The 25,227-nt window shown below is 40.3% G+C and overlaps 1 protein-coding gene across 1 annotated transcript; it reads left to right on the forward strand.

The window, feature by feature from the left end:
- Positions 1 to 17,352: 17,352 nt before the first annotated feature.
- On the forward strand, positions 17,353 to 24,215 carry LOC100136249 (Spi-1/PU.1 transcription factor). Its single transcript, NM_001124513.1, is given in 5 exon segments — positions 17,353 to 17,696; positions 18,291 to 18,381; positions 19,249 to 19,436; positions 23,459 to 23,618; positions 23,778 to 24,215. Coding segments are annotated over 5 exon segments (810 nt in total). The 5' UTR covers positions 17,353 to 17,648; the 3' UTR covers positions 24,101 to 24,215.
- The last annotated feature ends 1,012 nt before the right edge of the window (positions 24,216 to 25,227 follow it).

A 25,227-nucleotide genomic window follows, 5' to 3' on the forward strand; every position in this document is an offset into this window, starting at 1 on the left:
GGATTGGATTCTGCCCCAATAGGTTTTTAAACATCTTTTCTCCAAGGGGTGCTTTCGACAGATACCCCTCGTGAATGACTGCGTTGCAGCTAGCGTTAGGGGAAGACAGTATGGTCAGTGGAGGAGGCATGGTGGCCTGTGACCATACCTGGTTGGTTTTCCAATCCATCAATGGGAGTAACCGATCCATCAAGTCTGTTCCAAGTAGCAGGGTTACAGTTTCGAGGCTGGTAACATATACAGGGTGAACGAGCGATATGTCCTTGAAGTGTAGTTTCAGCATGACTCTCAATGTGAGAGGCGAGGTAGTCTGAGTGACCCCTCGAAGTGGAGTGTCACATCGTTCCACTTTTAACCAGCGTTTAGTTGGCTTCAAAGCCCTTTTAAGATCATCAAACAATGTTTGAGAGATGAGTGATATTGTCGCACCCGAATCAATTAGCGCATGACAAGTTAAGCAGTCCCCTGGGACTGTTTCCAGGTATGGCCGTTTAGATTCGTGGTTAGTGGACATACTCCCCACAAAGTGGAGTGGTCGTTCTCAACGACGTGATGTGCAATTTCTGTTCAAGGTGGAAGCAGATTGACTTTTCCGATTTTGAGTGGGCTTGGCTTTAACGAAGCGTTTGACCTTTTTCTTCGCAACCTTTGTATCAGAGTCTATAGACAATGTTTCTTGATCAAGCGGTCCCTGGATAGGGTCTTGAATGAGAGCGGGAGAAATTTGAACTTTAATGTCCTTGCTATGGGTGTTAATTCCTGCGGACCTGGTGTCCGGTAAATTCCTCGTCTAGTCCTTGTGACTTATCTTTTACCATTTTCCCAAATTGTTCTCTCTTTAGTTCTTCCCACTCACTCAACCCCAGCCACTTTAATAATGGGAATTGATGGGAAATGATGTAAATATATCACTAGCCACTTTAAACAATGCTACCTTATATAATGTTACTTACCCTACATTATTAATCTCATATGCATACGTATATACTGTACTCTATATCATCGACTGCATCCTTATGTAATACATGTATCACTAGCCACTTTAACTATGCCACTTTGTTTACATACTCACCTCATGTATATACTGTACTCGATACCATCTACTGTATCCTGCCTATGCTGCTCTGTACCATCACTCATTCATATATCCTTATGTACATATTCTTTATCCCCTTACACTGTGTATAAGACAGTAGTTTTGGAATTGTTAGTTAGATTACTTGTTGGTTATTACTGCATTGTCGGAACTAGAAGCACAAGCATTTCGCTACACTCGCATTAACATCTGCTAACCATGTGTATGTGACAAATAAAATAAAATTTGATTTGATTTGATTTAGTGGAACTTCTGGAGAACATTGGTCTACGTTTTGATCGTCCTTCAACCCTTTGTTACCGTTGTGCTCTGACACTTTTTGTGGGTTGGGGTGCAGGAACGTTGCAAACAGGTAGATTGTAACGGTAGTCATGTTGATGGCGACGTACTTTACAGTTATTTAGACCGCGGAGGTTATTGAAATCATGGTTTCGTGGTAGAAACTGTTGTTTGCGTCATCTCTCAACGCTCCAATACCTGATAATGCACCCTCTAACTGGAGTGAGTGCTCCTGGTCAAACTTCAAAACCGAGTGTTCAGGGCTCTTAGCATGGTGAACTTTTGATGCATAAAAAACTGTGCTTGCAAGCTCTCTGAGTTGTAAGATAGGCAAGCCAACATGGGCGGCAGTGCCCAAGTAGGTAATGAAGGTAGGATACATGTTCGACAGGAACATTTGTTTAAAAGGTAACAGGTCTTCATGCCTGTTTCAGTGAGTAGGCCAAAGTAAGCAGAACGAAGCCTATGATAGTAAGCTTGTGGGTGTTTGTTCCGAGCTTGTTTGACTGTGTTAGCCAGTGAGCTATCGTGTTTGCGAGTCGTAGAACCACTGAATTCTACTTTCAAAGCTGTGGCAAGTTTAGCGTAGTCATTTAGCACGTGTTGCTGTTGTAGACGAATGAACCTTGTCACGTGTCTATTCGATGTTCGCTTCAACAGGTAAACCCTGTCAGAAACCGTAGCGTTCAGGTAGCCATCCAACGCGTCCTCTATGTCAGCTATGAACTTCTCAGTATCGTTTGGCTGACCTGGAACGGGGTCAAAGGTGGGGAAATTCTTGATGAGTTTGTCAAGGTATTCCTTGCCAAGCGGGCGGAGAGGGTTGGCTTCAACCTGTGGAGAGATTGGGACCGAAAGGCCAAGAGGAGAAGCCAAGCCTTGTTGTTGTTGTTGGTCAAGAGGTGCAATTTTACTCAGTGCCGAATGGCCAAGAGGAGAAGACTGAGGGACACATGAGGGAGGCAAGGTCTGAAACCTATCGTCTTTACTCCTGTGAGTACAGGGCTCCGGTTGCTTGGATTGGTAGTCACGCTGTAGAGCGTGACCATTCTGGACTTCCTCCAGATGGTACCTAAGGGTGGTATTCTGCTGCATTGCAGAGACCACTTGAGCGCTTAAAGCACTGTTTTTGGACACGTGAGTGTCACACTTGCTCCTTTCGGTCTCAAACTTATCTGTCATGGTTTGCAGATAGAGGTCTTGAGTACGGAGCGAGAGATTGAAACCGTGAAACCGTGTTACTCTGAGTTCAACATTCAACAAAACTGCATGCACGTTATCAAGTTGAGCGCTCCTGTTTGTAGATAACTCTTCAGATTTATCTAGTTTGGCGTGAACATCATCGTATTTAGTTTTGGCTAAATCCAGTTGTTCCTGTAGCATATGATTTTGTCCCTGTAGAAGACGATTTTGTTGAAGAGCTTGTGCTTGTTCATCGTCATACGTTTTTGCAATTACATTTAATTGTTCAGTTTTCAAGCGCAGTTCCATAGCTAGCAGAATTTTCCCTTTTCTGCATTTGTCATTGGTTTCCCGGTTCTCTCCCTCTGTCCCTTTATGTCTCCCATTACCTGCTCGTGCTTCAGCTGTGCACTGCGGTATTGGACAGATGCCAAACTTGGGTGGCAAGACATCAGTGCTAGACTGGAGAGAACCTTTACGAGGCCTGCGCCCGATGGTTGATTTTGGAAAGCGTTGTTGTCTGATTTTCCACTAATGGCATAATTAGGGTTGGTATCGCTGCTGAGGTCAGAGATCAATCCATTTGCGGGTGGAGGTTCACTAATTAGTGGGCGAGTGGGGACTACCCCCTCTGATAGCTTGCACATTATTAGAACATTTTGAAAGGACATTTTTTTTTTCCTAATTTTCCAAAGTTTGGTTTTGGAATATATTGGGAGCTGCAAAGACAATTTTAATCTATTTATAGACGTTAATGAACCATCAGTACTGGACAGTACTGTGGGAGTTGGACGTGAATTAATTTACAAAAGCAAATTGAATTAATCAATGATAATGATTAATCATACCTGGATAGGCTATCTGGGTATTAAACTTTAAATTAACCTGGGAAGTTGGTTCATCTGGGTTACTATTGCAAATTTTAAAGTGTCTCATTTAATTGGAAGTACCTAGAAAGGTATGTTCGACAATTTAAATAAATCAATTGAATGAGACGATAATACCCAAGCAATTGAGATTGCTGGATTATCATAAAGATAATGTTAGATACATTTACCACTATGGTACACTTTCCCCTCAGGCCAAAGCCATATGGGATTCCCGCTGTAGGCGGGACTGATTGATTGTGCTTTGCAGAAGCAGATTTTACTGACTGATCAAATTTAATGAATAATCAAACCTGAATAGGCTATCTGGGAATTAAACTTTAAATTAACCTTGGAAGTTGGTTCATCTAGGTTACTATTGCAAAGTTTAAGGTGTCTCATTTAATTGGAAGAACCTAGAAAGGTATGTCTGACAATTTAAATAAATGAATTGAATGAGAACCAAGCAATTGAGATTGCTGGATTATTTTAACGTGATCCACGTTTGGATTTCCAATCTTTCTTTTAAGAGATGTACTTGCGATTCTTCACCACCAGTGATGCAGAATACTGAAATCAAACGGAAGTACAAAGGGCGGGACTTCCGATGCGCAAGGCGAAGGAATTTTAACAGAACACAGGAAGTGAACAATGTTACCCCTCTGTTAGCTTAGCATCTCGTAATCCTACATTGTTCAGAAATATCACGTTCTAAGCACAAAATAGGGTCCCTTTTACCATGGAAAGGGTGGGTTTACTAGTGACGTCTCACATTAAACCATTCGGCATACTTTGCTAGCGTTATGTTGACCGGAGCGACACGGTACATAATACGGGTATGCCTGTAGTTTGTCCACACTGGTGTAGTGCGGTGGGGGAACAAAAATAATTTGGCTCGGACACCGAACGAATATCTTCTAATTTCTAACCTTACTGGCTCTAGAAGTTAATATTGACTGACAGAAATAGTACCGTTTGGCCTAATGGACTAAATCTGGAATTTATCACTCATTGCTCTGACGCTAAAAACCACTACTGGAGGCGCTCTGGAGCCTCTTCGAATGGGAACACACACACACAACCAATTTGAATGTATACAAAGCAGTCTGTTTGTACAATTCTGTTTGCACAGTTGATATTTAGAAATTAGAAGATATTCGTTCGGTGTCCGAGCCAAATTATTTTTGTTCCCCCACCGCACTACACCAGTGTGGACAAACTACAGGCATACCTGTATTATGTACCGTGTCGCTCCGGTCAACATAACACTAGCAAAGATATTTAGAATTCCGCAGCAAAGTCTAATTATCTCTTAGATTCCTCGCACGGGGCGTCATAAATGTATATTATCAAAATAAGCCAAAAGTGCGTCCTAGTTTTAAAGTCCTCACAGGGGGCACCATAAATGTTGTGTCTTTACTGTCATTAAATGAAGACTGATAGTTTTTATCAAAGATTCTCTGTAATGAGTTATTACGCGATTAGACTGATTAATCATGTAACCGTAATTACTAGGAAGTCGGGGCACCAAGGAAAAATATTCCGATTACAATGTTATCATTTCCTAAAATAACTTTTTAGATATTTTATCTGATCAATTAGTCTTCTAATTATTGACTTTACCTCACGTTAGTCTCATTCCAAACGTCGTAAATTGTTGGTTATCTGCACGAACTCAGTCTTCACTATGAGTCATCCATACATCAATTGTCTTAAATAATTTATTTATTACTAAGTAATTCACAGAAATGCATAAACAAACAAACAAACAAGGTAAATGTGGTTACATGAAATGATAGGAGAATGTGCCCTAGTGGGCTAAACCGGCATGGCGGCTTGTTAGACAAAAGGGGAAGTGGGGGTCGACTAAGAAGTCACTACAGAGTTAATAATTATAACAATTGAAATGCTAATCCTTTACACATGAACGCTCACTCATTTGGGAACAATTGTGTTCAGTGTGTCGTCTTGATCGCTGGTGAAAAGTTTGTTTCTTTTGTAGAATTGTCGTCTCTCTCCCTCTCTCTCTCGGTTGTGGTTAGAGGGGATTGTTCAGAGTGACATTCGTTATAGAATTGATGCTTCGGCGGTTCTTCCCGTTCAATGATGCCGAATTCCTAGCTGCAGACTAGTAATTAATATCAAAGACTTGTTCTTATTCTGTCGGTATCGATAGTCTAAGTTTAACCACGTGGTATGGTTAAAATATTCAGCAATGGTCTACAACCTTTGTCTCCCCTAATGGAGAAAAACATGGTCTCCAACCTTTAGCCATCTCTTAATTGAGGTAAGCTCGGTCTGCTGATCGAAAACCCAAGTGGGGGTTTTATTCAGAAGGGCTGAAAAGGGCTGTCCCAGGATGTCTGACCCTAACTGGGCTCAGGGGCGGTCCTCTGATTTAGTTCAAATCAAAAGGGAATTGTATTTTCCTTCATTAAACTGTCCAAAATCATATGACACAATTATACAAACAGTATCATACTTACTCATTCATCTTCTACAACAATTATCTGAGGCTATTATATAAACAGCATTATGGTAATGTTGCCACACCATCTCCCATGAGCTTCCCCAAGTTGTGACAAATGGACCAGTTCATAGCTGGATTCTTCACCGTTCTTTTATACTTTCTCCGGAACATGAAATTTGTTCGTACCTCAAGTTCTGTGAGGTGGAAGGAATTGCTTTGTTCTCTATAAAAATGTACTCTCTCTATACTGTGTGTCCATGAGGAGATCCTCAGGAATTTACGACGTCTCTCTGACCACAGCAACCTAGTTGAAGGAGGAAAGGGGGAGGCAGGGAGAGGAGGATGAGGCTTGCTACACCCAAAGAGGCCAATGTCATGACACTGCCAATAACTTCTTTAGACAGCACCTGTCCAAGGATGAGTAGTGCTCAGAGGCCTCTTTCAAATACCTGCCTGAGTGTGTGTTCAGAATAAAAACTTGTATCAAGAAAAGGTATGACATTAATCTATAACATCGTTTCTACTCTTTTATTCTATTATTTTTTATGATGCAGACATGTTTTTAGGGGGTAGATCAGCTTTGATATTGCAGATAGATTGTGGCTTCTATCAATGTAATTGACTGCATCATTTCCAATTCCCCATATTTTTTGGGGTAAATATACTGTATATTAAAAAATCTTGCATATCTTAATTTATTTCCACAATTAATAAATCAAATGAGTAATAATGTTGTCAGTTCATACGAAGGATTGTTACCTATAACCAGGATTAGCATTACAAAAATGTAATTTTTGGCAAGTATTTATTATTTTGACAAACAATTATTGTGATTCATCCTGTATTGTCCCTAACATCATTGCAACAGACATCAGACACACACACACACACATGCATATACAATTGTAGCTGTTTTGGGAAGGCATGCAAAATTGAGCAAGAATGGGGAGATATGATTAACCAATATCAAGTCCTAGCTGATGGCGCTCAAATACACCCCCCTACTCTGAAACACACAAACACTGGTCCCCCGTTGTGAACATTTTCCCAAGCATCTCTGTGCAGTCAGACCTTTTCATTATTTTGTGCCACCCTGGCCACAATAATTTGTCCTGATTGCTCTGAATGTCCAAGTATGACCCCATCCCTATGGGTTACTGCAGCTAGTGTTGCTAGCACTGCCACTACATGGGTGGGGATACCCCACCGTAATCCCCACCTACTAGGTTTAAGGTCATCAAGGTTCTCATTAGCAGCTTTGAGAAATTCCTTGAATATTATGCTCAGCCATCTGGGGGCTTTGGCTTTATTGGACCAACCCTGCCAGGCAGGCTCAGACACTTGAGGGGGCAGTGCTGCTTTAGTGGGTCACTGACCACCTTTATTTTTCTGTCTTGGCTGGATATAGGCTACTTGCTGTACGCTGATGAAACAGATAAGGATTTCTCCTTAGTGTGTGGGTCGCTCAGGTGGGTGTCTAGGGTACAGAGTTCGGGACCTCTTCATCACGATCAGACAATATTTATAATTAATTTTAAAATGTATATCCCATATCTGCACAAAATTGAAAACTCTCTCTGTCATAACTCCTGCTTGCAGACACACATGGGCTCTGGCATTTGCAATCATTTCCCTTTTTTACTCATTTAACCCGACTTTTACAAACACAAAAATACACACCCCACCTTCCACCACAATACACCCGCATATACCCACATACTGTGCCTTCCATGTCCTCTGTTCGTTGTTTTTATCCCTACCATCTTGAAACACAATGGACACACGAGGGCCTTGAGAACACATGCAGATTGTTTGTGAGTGGTTAAGATAACAGAAAACATGAATAATGTCCGCACTATGAGTCATCCCTGGCTGACTTGAGCAATGCATATAGAAAGAGGAACTTATGGTTATTGGGACAAGGGCCCATGAAGCAGAGTTTGTGGAAAACATAGTGTGTGCGTGTGCGTGCATGTGTGTGTGTGCTTGTCAATGGGCCATGTGATTTAACTTTGTCTTCTATCCAAGCCTTGTCTGATGGTTGGATCTTGTAAAGCCGAGTGCATTGGGGAAAATGAGGAATCGGGAATAAGAAGTGAGAAATCTGGATGTCCCCTTGCACGCCTGTCAGGGGAGGCTCCATGTCATTGTGAAAGAGATGATGGCCAACGAAACTGCTGGTGTCAGTCAGGCAGGAAACCAGGGTCAGGGTCCTCTCTACAGCCTGTCTATCCAGGCCATGCCCTCAAAACCATAATTTTCCTGACAGTTGCTCCCTTTTTCGAGAATGTTTTTGGGGGATATATATTCTGATTATCCTCCAACACATATGCATACAACCAGTTCTTTATTATCTGGGTAGACAGTAGACAAAACAAATAACTATGACTTACATTTGGATAACCCACTCCCATAGCAGTGTGTGTCCACTCCGTTCAATTATTGTCACACCCTGATCTGTTTCACCTGTCCCTGTGATTGTCTCCACCCCCCTCCTGGTGTCGCCCATCTTCCCCATTATCCCCTGTATATTTATACCTGTGTTCTCTGTTTGTCCGTTGCCTGTTTCTCATGTCAACCAGCGTTTTTGTTCACATCGCCTGCTTTTCCCAGTCTCTCTTTTTCTCTCCCTCCTGGTTTTGACCCTTGCCTGTCCTTACTCTGAGCCCACCTGCCTTACCACTCTGCCTGAGCCTGCCTGCCGACCTGTACCTTTGCCCCACCTCTGTATTGTTTGACCTCTGCCTACCCTGAGCCTGCCTGCCGTTCGGTACCGTTGCCCCACCTCTTGTTCACTGACCCCTGCCTGCCTTGTCCTGTCTATTGCCTGCCCCTGTTGGCATATTAAACCATTGTCAATTCGACGTGTCTGCATCTGGGTCTTACCTTGATTTGTGATAATTATAAACAACTCTCTGATATACATCCAAATCAATAAGGGCCCTTGGTGTTCAGTTCATCATATGGTAATCTAATGGAGTCTATGGCATACTACTGAATTGCACCTGCAGTATAAGGCCTGGAAGGTGCAAGTGGCTCCACAGAGGGAGCAGAAATCAGATCACAGATGACTACCTCGACCACTACCTCTAATCAAGCTTTTCTTTGTGGCAAGCTGTTTAGTTACCATCTGGTTTAAGGAAGAAGGAGAAGGAGAAGAAAATCTTTTGAGTTCCAGGTTAAATTGGTAAAAATTTAAGGAAGTTTTTAGTTCCCTAGTTAAGTTATAGAAATCTCAGATTTCTTGCTCTCTGTGGCAATTTGCTTAACTGACTCAGTGAGATTCTCCTGCATTCACAGAGAGTGTGCTACTATACATGCTGCTCCTGGAAGACTTATGAGAGGGACGGTAAGAGTGAGGCTGGCTGGACTGAGAGAGACAGGAGGCGTTTCTTCCCATGAGCATCCTTTGATACAGATTGTAATGTTATGAAATATGTTTTTATGCTGGTTTCAACTCAGAGATATATCTGTATTACTAGTATTGGTATTCTTGCTACTTTTTATTGAATGGAGTAAAGAGGCAATTTGAGAGGCAATTTGGCCTTTCTGGATCACTAGGTTACAGTTTGCATTTTATCCTTATCCATTATTTGATTTGATAGTCTTGCGTTATAAGTTGTTGAAAAATAAATGCTAATTTACCCTTGTTGATCGTTAATAGTATATTTTATCTTTGTCTGAGAGTCAATGGTTTACATAGAGAGTAAAAATGTACCTTTAAAAGTTATCTTTAGCTAACATCTAGGCAGTAGACCTATGGTCATCCCTGACAGCTAATACTTTGTATCCTCATTGGTCTTAATTTGTTTCTTCTAAATGTAATTACTTGTTTTAGAATATGTTGTCAGCACATCAAAACTAATAACAGGACTCTTTAAATAATAAGTAGAATGAAGAATGTTTGGTAACACTTTTTGGATAGTTCATCTATAGATGCTTTACAGACACTATCAGCAACATTTCAACTAACTATCTACTAACCTTAGCTCTAATCCTAACCATTATCCTAACCCTTATTCTAAACCTAACCCTAACCATAACTTTAGCAAGCAGTTGCTTATCAACGTATTCCGGATTTTCCAACTCACTATCCAAATAAAGTGTTATCGAATGTTTTACTGGGCTATAACATGTTTCCAACTATTCAAGCTAAATTACACTAGTTGTTCAAGAGAGTTTGTCAGAGGATGATTACGTAAATGCTGTCAAAACCAGCACAGTGTGGACATTGATCTGGAGAAATTTTGGTCAAATAATAGACAAAGAGTGCAACATTTCCTGTTGCGACGGTCTCTGTATCCTGTTTTCCACAGTCAGTGGTCTTGCATGTCATCCCCTTGTGAGAGGGTCTGTGGGTACGCTCTCGTGACCAGAAAGTGTGAGGTCTAGTAGAGGCTCTCTGTCTGTCCAAATTAAACTAACAGATTATGACATAATCAAAGGTATCCATTTATAGCCAGATATAGTCCTGACTAGAAATGTAGGCCTGCATTGTGACTATTTTGCAATCCTTAAGAATACAGTCTTTTGCCAATGTAAAAGAAACAGCCTGTAAAAATGTTTTTTACTCAAATTGGTTTAAACCAGGTATGGGCAACTTTGATGGGGATGGGGGCCACAAAAAATCTGAACTCGGTCTGCATATCCACATCCATACCCACATATGCAGTCAGTTGCAAAAGACTCCAGGCTTTTGGGGGCCCTAAGCAAAAACATTTTGTGGTGGGGGGTGCCACCTTGCAAGCAAAACATTTTGCAGCAGAGAGAAAAGAATGTAAGCTGCAATATGTTGCAACTTTTTGGGCAACCAGACCAAATGTACATAGAATTGTGAGTTATAGATTTTATTTATTTATTTATTTCACCTTTATTTAACCAGGTAGGCAAGTTGAGAACAAGTTCTCATTTACAATTGCGACCTGGCCAAGATAAAACAAAGCAGTTCGACTGTCACACCCTGACTATAGTTTACTTTGTATATTTCTATGTTTTGGTTGGTCAGGGTGTGAGCTGAGTGGGCATTCTATGTTTCATTGTCTAGTTTGTCTATTTCTATGTCTGGCCTGATATGGTTCTCAATCAGAGGCAGGTGTTAGTCATTGTCTCTGATTGGGAACCATATTTAGGTAGCCTGGGTTTCACTGTGTGTTTGTGGGTGATTGTTCCTGTCTCTGTGTTTTCACCAGATAGGGCTGTTTCGGTTTTCATTACGTTCATTAGTGTTTGTATCGATTCGTGTTTTACGTTTGTTTATTAAACATGGATCGCAATCTACACGCCGCATTTTGGTCCGACTCTCCTTCTCACCTAGAAAACCGTGACATCGACACATACAACGACACAGAGTTACACATGGAGTAAAACAAACAGAGTCAATAATACAGTATAAACAAGTCTATATACGATGTGAGCAAATGAGGTGAGATGGGAGGTAAAGGCAAAAAAAAAGGCCATGGTGGCAAAGTAAATACAATATAGCAAGTAAAACACTGGAATGGTAGATTTGCAGTGGAAGAATGTGCAAAGTAGAAATAAAAATAATGGGGTGAAAAGGAGCTAAATAAATAAATACAGTCAGAAAAGAGGTAGTTGTTTGGGCTAAATTATAGGTGGGCTATGTACAGGTGCAGTAATCTGTGAGCTGCTCTGACAGTTGGTGCTTAAAGCTAGTGAGGGAGATAAGTGTTTCCAGTTTCAGAGATTTTTGTAGTTCGTTCCAGTCATTGGCAGCAGAGAACTGGAAGGAGAGGCGGCCAAAGAAAGAATTGGTTTTGGGGGTGACCAGAGAGATATACCTGCTGGTGCGCGTGCTACAGGTGGGTGATGCTATGGTGACCAGCGAGCTGAGATAAGGGGGGACTTTACCTAGCAGGGTCTTGTAGATGACATGGAGCCAGTGGGTTTGGCGACGAGTATGAAGCGAGGGCCAGCCAACGAGAGCGTACAGGTCGCAATGGTGGGTAGTATATGTGGCTTTGGTGACAAAACGGATTGCACTGTGATAGACTGCATCCAATTTGTTGAGTAGGGTATTGGAGGCTATTTTGTAAATGACATCGCCGAAGTCGAGGATTGGTAGGATGGTCAGTTTTACAAGGGTATGTTTGGCAGCATGAGTGAAGGATGCTTTGTTGTAAAATAGGAAGCCAATTCTAGATTTAACTTTGGATTGGAGATGTTTGATGTGGGTCTGGAAGGAGAGTTTACGGTCTAACCAGACACCTAGGTATTTGTAGTTGTCCACGTATTCTAAGTCAGAGCCGTCCAGAGTAGTGATATTGGACAGGCGGGCAGGTGCAGGCAGCGATCGGTTGAAGAGCATGCATTTAGTTTGACTTGTATTTAAGAACAATTGGAGGCCACGGAAGGAGAGTTGTATGGCATTGAAGATTGCCTGGAGCGTTGTTAACACAGTGTCCAAAGAAGGGCCAGAAGTATACAGAATGGTGTCGTCTGCGTAGAGGTGGATCAGAGACTCACCAGTAGCAAGAGCGACATCATTGATGTATACAGAGAAGAGAGTCGGTCCAAGAATTGAACCCTGTGGCACCCCCATAGAGACTGCCAGAGGTCCGGACAGCAGACCCTCCGATTTGACACACTGAACTCTATCAGAGAAGTAGTTGGTGAACCAGGCAAGGCAATCATTTGAGAAACCAAGGCTGTCGAGTCTGTCGATGAGGATGTGGTGATTGACAGAGTCGAAAGCCTTGGCCAGATCAATGAATACGGCTGCACAGTAATGTTTCTTATCGATGGCGGTTAAGATATCATTTAGGACTTTGGGCATGGCTGAGGTGCACCCATGACCAGCTCTGAAACCAGATTGCATAGCAGAGAAGGTATGGTGAGATTCGAAATGGTCGGTAATCTGTTTGTTGACTTGGCTTTCGAAGACCTTAGAAAGGCAAGGTAGGATAGATATAGGTCTGTAGCAGTTTGGGTCAAGAGTGTCCCCCCCTTTGAAGAGGGGGATGACCGCAGCTGCTTTCCAATCTTTGGGAATCTCAGACGACACGAAAGAGATGTTGAACAGGCTAGTAATAGGGGTGGCAACAATTTCGGCAGATCATTTTAGAAAGAAAGGGTCCAGGTTGTCTAGCCCGGCTGATTTGTAGGGGTCCAGATTTTGCAGCTCTTTCAGAACATCAGCTGACTGGATTTGGGAGAAGGGGAAATGGGGAAGGCTTGGGCGAGTTGCTGTGGAGGGTGTAGTGCTGTTGACCGGGGTAGGAGTAGCCAGGTGGAAAGTATGGCCAGCCGTAGAAAAATGCTTATTGAAATTCTCAATTATGGTGGATTTATCAGTGGTGACAGTGTTTCCTATCTTCAGTGCAGTGGGCAGCTGGGAGGAGGTGTTCTTATTCTCCATGAACTTTACAGTGTCCCAGAACTTTTTTGAGTTAGTGTTATGTCATTCTTGTGTCATTCTTGTGCGCTATTTCTATGCTTCCAGTTCTTAAGTTTTCTTTATGCGACTTTTACCTTTGGTTTTGTACACCAGCTTCAAACAGCTAATTTCCTGCAATTCTATAAAAGTTGCCATTGGGTGGAGAGAAATGTTTGCAATTTTATAAGTAATTTCATTCAATTCTACTAATTTTGCCATAGGATGGAGATAAATGTTTGCAGTTTTTAATATGATATTTGAGTGAGAGTGACAACAAAATCAATGAGGCTCCCCGGTTGATAATTGGACCATGATTACTAGAAGTTTAGATACAGTAGCTAGACTAACTTAACAATCAAAAATGATTTAGCTGATTGACTAATCGACTGACTGTCAGTGACTGACATAACAAGAGAAAAGCTGCTGAGGCACAACCAAATTTCAAAATTGCATCTTGTGTATTGTACTATTCTAACTCAAAACAGTAAGTTGAGACCCTGACTGAGTCCCCCTCCAGTGTATTTTTTGTATTGCTAAATGAGAACAATTGTCACACTGTGGCCCTGAGACCTCAGGGTATTAAAGCCATAAGGGGCTGTAAGAGGTGTCAATGTGACTGCTTGCTTATAAGGATGATTTAGCCATCAGAGATATGCATCTTGTGAACATAACTGCATTCAGACATCTCAAGTTGTCGAGTACTCAGTCGCTCGCTTTCGTAGCCTAAAACCAAAGCGTCCATGGGTGCACGTGATACAGTAAACACAACAGCATCCGCGTGCCTGTAGCTGGTTTACCAGACCTAGTCTTGTATTAAAAAGCATGTTTTATGAAGTATTGCCATTCATTAAGTATTTATATTCCAGTAAAAGGCTTTATGTGTCCAGGAGCTTTGTCCACAAGTCATTGCTGGAAATCAAACACAGTAGACATTTTATCTACTATGTTTTAACAAAGAAAGAAGCTGGTCTGATCTAGCAGGGACTGATAAGATACGATACGTATTATATTTCCTTACTGTATGAAAAGGCCCAACGTGATCAGACAAGACAATCACTGAAATACCCCTATAGATTTATATTTTAAGTTTTGCGGCCTAGATCATACTGAAGTTTAGACACACAAATGGAGTCATTCACAGCAACCCCCCCCCCCCATAAGGAACTGAATCTAAAAGAGAATTTCCCAGTTCCTCTTTTACATAGTGCGTGTGTGTGTGGGTGGGTGTGTGAGTGTGTGTGTGTGTGCATGTGTGATGCTGAAAATGATGATGGTCAAGACTGAATCAAATCAAATCAAAGTTTATTTGTCACTGCGCTGAAGGTGTAGACCTTACAGTGAAATGCTTACTTACAGGCTCTAACCAATGGTGCGAGAAAACAAAAGGTGTGTGTGTGTGTGTGTGTGTGTGTGTGTAGGTAAGTAAATAAATAAAACAACAGTAAAAAGACATTTGAAAATAAGAGTATATACAGACACCTGTTAGTTAGGCTTATTGAGGTAGTATGTACATGTAGGTATGGTTAAAGTGACTATGAATATATGATGAACAGAGAGTAGCAGAAGCGTAAAAAACGGGGTTGGCGGGTGGTGGGACACAATGCGTTTAGCCAATGTGCAGGAGCACTGGTTGGTCGGGCCAATTTAGGTAGTATGTACAGTACATGAATGTATAGTTAAAGTGACTATACATTTTAGATAAACAGAGGGTAACAGCAGTGTAAAAGAGGGGTTGGGGGGAGGCACACAATGCAAATAGTCCGGGTAAAAACTTTTGAGAAGCCTTTTTGTCCTAGACTTGGCACTCCAGTACCGCTTGCCATGCGGTAGTAGAGAGAACAGTCTATGACTGGGGTAGCTGTGGTCTTTGACAATTTTTAGGGCCTTCCTCTGACACCGCCTTGTTGACTAACAGTAGAAATGTAAAACCAAATTATAGGCCTGATTCTGTTGGAATGTTATCTGCCTATTTCCTGTAGCTTTTTACATTGTAAGAAACACACATTTAATGTATTGAGCCATTCATTCAAACACAGAACTGAAAGTGTGTTCTTGTCTTTCCCAAAATGGGATGAGCACAATGACGCCTGTTTAGGTTTCATCTTGTTTTTAGCTGTCGAAGGCCTAGTAATCTGAAGCCTTATGTAGTATGCAGTAGACCTGTATGTGGATGTACTCCGTAAAGCAAAGTACAGGGGAACAGAAATTACAGTATATCATACTCATCAAACGAACTATAGTGCTGTCCATAAGGCTGAGAGACTGACCTCTTACTGAGATGTCCACCAATCTCCACCTAATAGTTCATTTTAAACAGATCTGGGAAACCTGAATGATTAATGACAAAACAGCATATTTTTGTGTTTGAGAAAAAACTATATATTCAAAAAGAGAGTCGTTTGTGTGCTCTGAAAATAGCCGTGGTGAAAATAGCGTGCTGGGCTTGCTGTAACGTACATAGTGTATTAATACTAAATGTCATCAGTTTTGCACAGACAGCTGTGATTAACATGGGGGCCATGGACAGGCTGTGTGGTTTTAGCAGACCTACAAGTGGTAGAAGGATGCAAGGGACTCAAATTATAACCCCAGACCATGCAAGCAAGGCAAACTGAAAAGCCACGTAAACCAAAATCCAACAAAGTACACCAACATCAAATGCACAGGCCTACCAAATTAAGATTGTTATACTGCAACCAGTAAGTCAAACTGATTGTTTGCCTTTGTTAATGTTGATTATTAAACAAAGAATACACTGTATTTGGTGCTCCTTAGCACATACAAATATGATCAGATAAGGTTATAACAATTCACAGAAAATTCAACATAGTCTTTGATAGAGATGAAGGAGACAAAAAACAATAGAATTGATGGACATCCATAATAGAGCAAATTTGACTACATGGTTTTTGGTTGTGTGTTATATTAAGCTTTGAACAACCAAGGGAATATAATAATCATTCCGAAATTATCTTCAGTGCGATTTGGATCTTACTGTCTACAGTATTTCAAGTATCTGGTCATTATCAGACTGATGCACTCTTCCTCTGTCCAAATCTATACAAGCCTGTCAGTTGGAGGCTAGGCTTGTGACCTCACTTCTCTTCAAGTTAAAACAGAGATGTTGTGTCAGGGAGAGATACCTGAGACAGATAGGGCTGGTTTCCCAGACACGGCCTAGTCCTGGATAAAAAAGCATACTCATACTGTGTCCTATAAACCAGCCCATAGGGTCAGGAGAGAGGGTCATCTGTACCCAATGTGAGGAAGAATGGTGAATGGTGAGAAAAACACATTTGGTCAGAAAATAGAATAAAACATTTGCGATTTCTCAAGAATCCCCCCACCAACACTACTATTGTCTTAGGAGGTATTTTATCTCCTCTCCCTTAATCTCCACAGCTGTTGCAGGATTGCAAAAAGGCAGTGTCATGATTTTATCTGTCCAGCTAATCTACACACAGATGAAACAATTGTTTGGATAGAAATATAGCAGAATTAATCGATGTATGTGAGTCATTATTTCACTGATACGGCTAGAACTCAAGCTACTGGTTTGTTTTTTAATTGACATATTTACACCAGTTTATTTGAAGGGATAGCATAGTATAGGGAATAACAGGGGTCCAAGTGCCGAACGTTGCTGAACACCAAATCCAATGTACACACTGATACTGGTCTGCGAGATGACAATGTTAAATGCAAAATACAATTGTTATAATGTGGACCAGGCGACTATCAATCTGGCATTGAAACATGCTAAAAATGTTTAATATTAGATTTGTAATATTCATATAGATTTGTATAGTGTATGCAATGTATATGCATATGGATACCTGCACTTTAGCCACACAAAAAAACAAATATTTAATTTGGTTGGAAAAAGGGTCACAATGAGATGCAAAGATACTATCCACTGACAGATGATGCTATGCCAGAAGACTGACAGTTAAGACAGGCCTTGAAATGATTGGCTGGCTTGCGAGGCGATGCAATTGAGCCTTAATAAATGTGAGATGTTAGAATCTCCCCCTTACAAATCACCAATGACCAGGAACCGCCACCAGACACACTGAGATGTGTACACCCACAAAGATATACAGAAGTCAAAATATCAGGTTCCCTTTTAATTTTCAGTCACTGAGTAGGGCTAATTTATTTTATTTTCATAGACAAAATTTGAGAGAATAGCTTGGCTTACAAGTGGATAAAGTTGTGTAGGCAGAGAGAGACATTTTGGGTTTCGTTTGGTGAGAGGAAATTTGGTAAACGTTGTGCAATGGTGCGGGAAAAGTTTTGAAAGAGTGTGAGAAACAATTGAAGCTAAGTGCCTGAAGTAGGTCGGTTCAAGAAGAAGCCTTCATGTTGCATCCGTACAGAATGGAGGGGTACCTCATCTCACCTGGTCCTGTAAGTACACAATGTGTCAAACAATTTGTGTTAATTCAGTTATAGGCCCAAGTATATACAGGTATGTGGTTATTTGTTGAGTTTATGTACTTGTTTATATACCACAGGATGTACTTATACAGAAAATGCATCTCAAGCTCACTGAATTCAAGTTTGAATTTCATATTAACATTGAATTTTTCAAATTATGATAATTAATTCAAATATATTAAAATATTACTGTAACATCATTCAATTTCAAACTCTTAAACTGGTACACAATGTTGGTACTTTTGTGGTCTACATACTGTCAAAATAACAATATTTCTAACATAACAGTTTATACAACTAACAATATGTTTTGTTTCATAACAATCAATTTTGTAAGGTTATGACCAACCATGAAAAAACCCCAGCAAAAGTATTATAGTAAATGTCAATGAAGTTTAAAAAGCTCAAAATGTTGTTCAGCAATGTCATTATCAATAAACATTATCAAGGGAAGAAAGCAATTTGTATATAGATGTTGAGTGTCAGTTCCTTGGAAACAATGGTAAAACATTATGTGAAGTTTTGTCATGATTTCAGTTGAGGATATTATTGTTGTTTTAACAGGCATCAGAAGACATATACGAACCCGACATCTATAGACAACAGATGTCAGAATATTCATATCCCTATGTCATCGATGCAGAGAGTCAAGGAGGTGAGCTTCAAAACAATACAACATTTTTCCTAGTATTAATACCTCATGTATTATCTATTGATAATCTTGGTAACTATGATACAATGATATACATTTAAAATTGATTTTGCTTTCTCTGATGAACTTACCATCACATAATTGTAGACGAAATAAACCATTTGAAAATCACTTATACGGAAGTGAATAGTGCCGGCCCAACTAGATATGTGTTTGACCAGGCCTGAGGAAATCACACACAGTAGCTATACTCAAGACAATACTCTACATAAAAGGTATAAAGACACTGCAGCTGGAGCCAACCATGTTGCCCCCATGGAGTACAGGAAACAGATGCCATTTCTGTCAGGCACAACTTTCCCCCCTGGGGTTTATTGAAATGGAGAGGTTCGGTTGTATTTTCTCCTGTAATCAACTGATCCTACTGCAAGAATAAACTGGTAATTACTAGTAGGAACTGTAGAATTATAAAGGCTCTGCTCCATTTATCAAACAAAATTATTACAGTATGCTTGATAAATATAAAATCCTAAGAATGGCAAGTCTCTGGTGCAGTCTCAGGACAGAACACAACAGATCACTAAAACATGTTTACATGCAGAAAGTTTTTAGAGTTTCTACACGTTTTAACACATTTGTGACATTCAGGCTAAAAAAGAAAGAAAAAGACAACTGCCAAAGCAAAGATGTGTGAACAGGAAATTGCCTAAAACATGTTGCTTTAAATGAATAGCAGACATTGTGTATTTGGAATCTGTAGTCAAATAGGTTTTCTCTATTCTATGCCATCTGAACATTGCCATTTAGTGTACACTTCCTTCAGACCTACCTCTTACTCAATGAACAATTAAAATGTGTCTCTCTGTTCAGAACACTGGGACTATCACGCCACTCATCATGTTCATCCTCTGGACTTTGACAACCTCCAAGAGGGCCACTTCACTGAGCTCCAGAGTGTCCAGCAACTACATCTACCCAGTATGGCTCGTTACAGCGATGTTGACACTCTCTCTCTGGACCCTGGCCTTGGGGGACACAACCATGCCCTACCCCCACCGGTGAGCCCACCCCATGACCGCTGACCTCTCTTTTCCTCTAACACAGACCAAGTGTTTGAGTTGGTCATTCTTTTCAAGCAGATGTAGTGTACGTGACTAATAGAGAATGTTCTGAATGTTCAGGACTAAAGCAAGTAGCAGAATTCATTTACATGTCCCCTCTAGTGGCAATAGCAATGCTTCAGAAATGCTTAATAACAGATAAACATCAAATCAACCATCTGGCTTCAGATAAAGAAATTAGTATGAAAGCATATCGGGGCTACTGTTTGTTACTGGTGAGCTATGTTGCGTGGAGGATGTAGGGTGCGCCTACACACAGATGGTTTGACATTGTGGCCTTTTCCCAACTGGGGCCTGCTGGTGTTGCTACAGAACTATAATCTGCCAACTCACTAACGGCTGATGAACAAATAATTCTTTTTTTAACTAGAAGTGGCCTCCTCAACATTATGTCACACACACACACACACACACACACAGAGAGAACACTGTCTGTCTTCTTAGTGTAATATTACACTTTAAACAGAGAGCATTAATTAATGAGAGTGGATGAGAATATCCTTAAAGATGCCTTTTCTATTTTTAAATGGAACTGACATACTGCCTCAGAGCAGAAACAGTGGGTTTTTAGAACTGTATGCTGAATGTTTTGCCAGGATTTTGCACAGCCAAACAGTCAAACTGCAATAACAGCAACCACACATCACACCTCATGCAGCGGGGCGGTGTCCTAAAATCTTTGCGACCGCTGGGCTAACTTGAGATGATTGTATTGTCAAGAACAGGTCAGTGGGCAGAGTTTAACAGATATACTACTCTTAAAAACATGGCGAAGGTTTGAACTGAGAATCATGTAAATAAAACGTTGTTATTATGAGTAGGAAGACAAATATGACAATACCTCTAAAATACAACTGGTCTCCTGACTTGAAGCAAAGAGTCAAATGTAGCAAGCTAGCAGCGATATGCTAAGCTAATCAGAGCAAGAAAGCTAGCTAAGCATTTAGTAACCTCTTAGCTACTCATGTTGAATTAATAAATATAACTACTATAGCTAACTAGGTGTCAAATATACAAATAAGTCAGGTAACATTTGGTTTATTGAAATGTTAAGTTGAATAAGCTTTATGACAAAAACAACAGGGATGGATAGTTATGCTGCTCCAGGGGTATCAATATAAAATGCTAAGCAAAACAGAACTAGTTGGCTAGCAGATAGCTATATTTTACTAATGTTGAGTCAAAGAACAGAGCTAGCTAGCTAGGTCTCAAATATGCCAGTAAATGTTAGTTTGGGTGACGATAACAATAGAATTTAGAAAAGGGCAATTCCACGACTCAGATTTTTCACTTAAAATGTATATCAAACAAACAAAAAATATTTAAAAGTTTAACAAACCATACAGTGCACAAGGGCTAAGTTTAACAATTTACACAGAAACATTTACAAAAACACATTTACTAGAAGAACTGTGCAGATTCAAAGTTTGGTAACAGAATTTCTGTAAAATTTCAGAATTAGGACTCAACAATGTCTACAGAAAGAAGGGGGTGTCAGCTATGGCATGACACCTTGACTTTGAAAAAAATATATTTTTGTTATGGAACTACAATAGGTGAAGTGGATTTATAGGTGGTTAGAGCATTGGACTAGTAACCGAAAGGTTGCAAGTTCGAATCCCCAAGCCGACAAGGTACAAATCTGTAATTCTGCCCCTGAGCAAGGCAGTTAACCCACTGTTCCTAGGCCATCATTGAAAATAAGAATTTGTTCTTAACTGACTTGCCTAGTAAAATAACAAATGTAACATAATTTCATCATGGGTCCCTGATCTAAGTCCTGTACTACACAGAAATGGATAATTATGGATATGAATGTCATTCTCTTCATGGGGATCTATCCTAAATATGTACATATCCTCCTTTGCATATTTTGGAGATTATTCTACACAACGGCTATTACTTTAATGAGCTCTGCCCCCAAACAAGACCAAATTTGCTTGGTCCGAAAGGAACCAAATCTGAACCAGTCATAGACATACGTCTATGTTTCATAAGTTTGGACATCAAAGTACAGCACAGTAGAGTTCAGTAGAGTACAGTACAGCAGAGCACAGAACAGTAGAGTACAATCGAGTACAGTAGAGTACAGTAAAGTAGAGCTTAGTTCAGTACTTTACAATACAGTACTGTACTGTACTTTTCTTTACTGTACTGTGCTGAACTCTACTCAACTTTTATTTACTGTACTGTATAGTACTGTGCTGTCCAAACTTGTGAACCCAACTGTGGTTTGTGACTACTATGATTTCCCGTTGTAGCCAATTAAATTGCAGAAATTCCTTTACCGATTTTTGGGAAATTCCGTTACCAAATTTGGTTTGAATCATTTTTAATCATTTAATAATTTATTAACAAAATTGATATCAGTAAAATACTATAATAATTGATAGGTGTACTTGTTACATCTGTGACCTTTCTTTATCCTCCCTCATGAGGGAGAGTAATGAGAAAATATCTTAAAGATATGTGGGGTTTTGGTAACGGAATTTCAAAGCACAAGGCAATGTTTCTTAAACTTACAGAAGGCAGAAACATGTACCCTAAAGTAAATTTGAACGTGTTAATATTAGTTGGAAGGGGTCTTTTCTTAACATTAAAGTAATTTTTAGGATGGCAAATGGTTGAAAAATGTATATTTGCCTTAATTTCTCCTATGAACTTCACATGTTGGTGCTCATGGGTCCTTTTACATGGAAATGACCATATGTCCATGGCTGCCCCTAGGGCAGTAAATACTTTTTGTATTACCTTTTGTGCTTGAATTCTGCCCTTAGGGCACCAAAGTGATCCAAACCAAAATTAACATTACTGCACCCTGGGAAGCATTTAAACAATGCATTCCAGTTTGCTTAAAGTCTGCCCTCAGGGCACCAAGTGATCTTGACCCAAACTAACATTTCTGCCCCCACGGTAGCATAAACAGTCTATTCCATTTTTTTTGTTGATATCGCTTATTCATCTAAACTTTTAATAAAATAAATGTTAACTGACCTATTGGCAGATTTGAGACCTAACTTAATAGTTATTTTAATTTTATAATTCAACATTAGTAGGAGGTAGGTTTCTGCTCAGCTAAGCTACATTTAGCTTAGCATTTTACTTTTCTTCCCCCAGAAGTTTATATAGCTCATTTAACTAAATATTTTTGATAAAGTAAATGGGAGCCGATTTACAGGTATATTAGAGACCCAGCTAGTTCTATTCTATGACTCAATATACTATCTATTAATTCAACATTAGTAGCTAAGAGGTTACTAAATGCTTAGCTAGCTTTCTTGCTCTGATTAGCTTAGCATAAGGCTGCTAGTTTGCTACATTTTACTCTTTGCTTCAAGTCAGGAGACAAGTTGTATCTTGGAGATACTGTCACATTTGTTTGACTACTGTAGCACAAAAAGGATTTTAAAACATTACAACTTGTAACTCAAAGTTATTTACAAGATTCAGAGTTAGAAACCAATCGGATTGGTTCTGCCCTAAACCAATCAGATTCTTTCTGCCCTTAGAACAAAGTTGACTACACTTTAAGTAAATCTGCGTTGAAGCTCTTTTTCTCCCACATAAGTATTCATTCAACTCCACTGTCACTTGATAAATTCGAGGGAGTGGGTATTCACAGGAGGGTGTTGAGGGGAGGACAGCTCATAATAATGGCTTGAATGGAGTGTTTGATACCATTCCATTTATTCCGTTCCAGCCATTACTATGTGCCAGTCCTCCCTAATTAAGGTGCTACCAGCCACCTGTGGTGGGGATAAATGATTGGGGGAGTAAAAACGGTTGCCGTCATTAATAACACTTGCGCCTCACTGTGTATATAACATGATCAGCATGGTATCTCATTTGTTTAGTTGTAATTTCTCAGTGAATACTGCTCCAAAAATAATGTATTATAATTGGTTGTAATTGTAATGGTTTTGTATTGTACATGGTTATTGTTGTTTGTTGTGTCCAAGGTGTCATATTACCCTCGTGCCATGGGCTACTTGCACCCCTCTCCTCAGACGATGAGGAGCTCAGACGACGAGGAGCCAGGAGGCCGCAGCCCTCCACTAGAAGTGTCTGATGAAGAGTGTCTGAGAGACCACATTGCCCAAGTAACAAGGGGAGAATTGGGTAGGGAATTCTTTCATAAATGCTTACCTAATATCTCACATGATGATTTAGATTTTGAGGTGACAATAATCCTACCCCATGTAGGTCATAGGTAGGGAACCTCCTCAACTGATTCATTGCATGTTTAACCATTTTGTCATTTTGTCAACATTAATATAGGCAACAAGAAGAAGATCCGTCTGTACCAGTTCCTGCTGGATCTGCTGAGGAATGGGGACATGAAGGACAGTATCTGGTGGGTGGACAGGGACAAGGGCACCTTCCAGTTCTCCTCGAAACACAAGGAGGCACTGGCACATCGGTGGGGCGTACAGAAGGGCAACCGCAAGAAAATGACCTACCAGAAGATGGCACGGGCTCTTCGCAACTACGGCAAGACAGGCGAGGTCAAAAAGGTCAAGAAGAAGCTGACTTATCAGTTCAGTGGTGAAGTGCTAGGGGGGAGGTCTCACTTGGAGAGGAGGCCATATTCCCATTTGTAGAGGGAGAAACATAGAGGAAGTCCTGAAAAAGGGTAGTGAGAGAGAGAGATAGTTAACTGTATATAGTATGCAAGATGGTTATCAATGTAATAACTATTGATTGTGTTCAAATCAACAATAACTGTTTTTGCTGCTCTTGTAAAAAGCATTTATGTGAACGTCAAAGCCAATGTCTTAATGGAATCTGACAATTAGCAAGTTTTGCTCCTACAACTCAATAATTGCACAATCACATCTGGACCTTTTACATTCTATAGCACGTAGAAACAGGACCGTTTCAAATGATACTGTCAATCATTATCACCAGAAGGCTTACAGGAGTGGTAATACAGATGACCACTAGAAGTCCTCAGAGATCTCCTTTCTTAAAGCTGGCTGTTTTCACTGACTTCTACGCACTGTTGGACTCACTGACCATTGTGCACATTTGACATTGATTAGACTTGGATGCAATGTAAACAAACAAAAATACTATGATAAAGAACTCTTTAGCATTAATGAAATTGATTTCACACTCTGAGATGCACTGACGTTGGATATGCAATTCCTATTGCTTAACCTTTGGTGTAGCAGCACACAAACACAACATATTATACATTAGCTTTTGCTAATCAGAATTGAGAATTCAGCCAAGCCGTGGTATAAAGCTTGTATATTTGATTGATGGTATTATATGTGTATTACATACTAACTCATGTTAGCTCAAGACTTTGGGAAGGAAACCCTTCTGAACATTGGGTGGTTTAACCTGCAAACTTTTTGGACTGTCCCCTTGACCATTACTTCCCTGTAACAACCCATTGACTTGTTCCTGAAAGGAAAGAGGGTGAAGAGGCTTGTCACCCAGCCCTTATCATCTGCTTGTGCTCTGAGATATAGCACAGACCCTTGCCTCCTCCGAGCTAGGGTGCAATCTATTCCTAGCCTAGGAATACCAACACAGGGATATTTCTCCCATGCTCTCAATCATAGACCCCTGTTTGAACTGTGTGAAAGTGTATATGATAAGGTTGTTCTCCGTACTCTATGTGCTCTCTGTATAACACATGTTGGCATGTTTGTATGTTGGCATGACTCAATTACATATCTGCACGTGGTGAACTCGAAAGCATTTCTATTTCTCACAC

The sequence above is a fragment of the Oncorhynchus mykiss genome, chromosome 6 (assembly GCF_057628025.1).
Source record: "Oncorhynchus mykiss isolate SJ-2025 chromosome 6, ASM5762802v1, whole genome shotgun sequence".
Classification (NCBI taxonomy): Eukaryota; Metazoa; Chordata; class Actinopteri; order Salmoniformes; family Salmonidae; genus Oncorhynchus; species Oncorhynchus mykiss.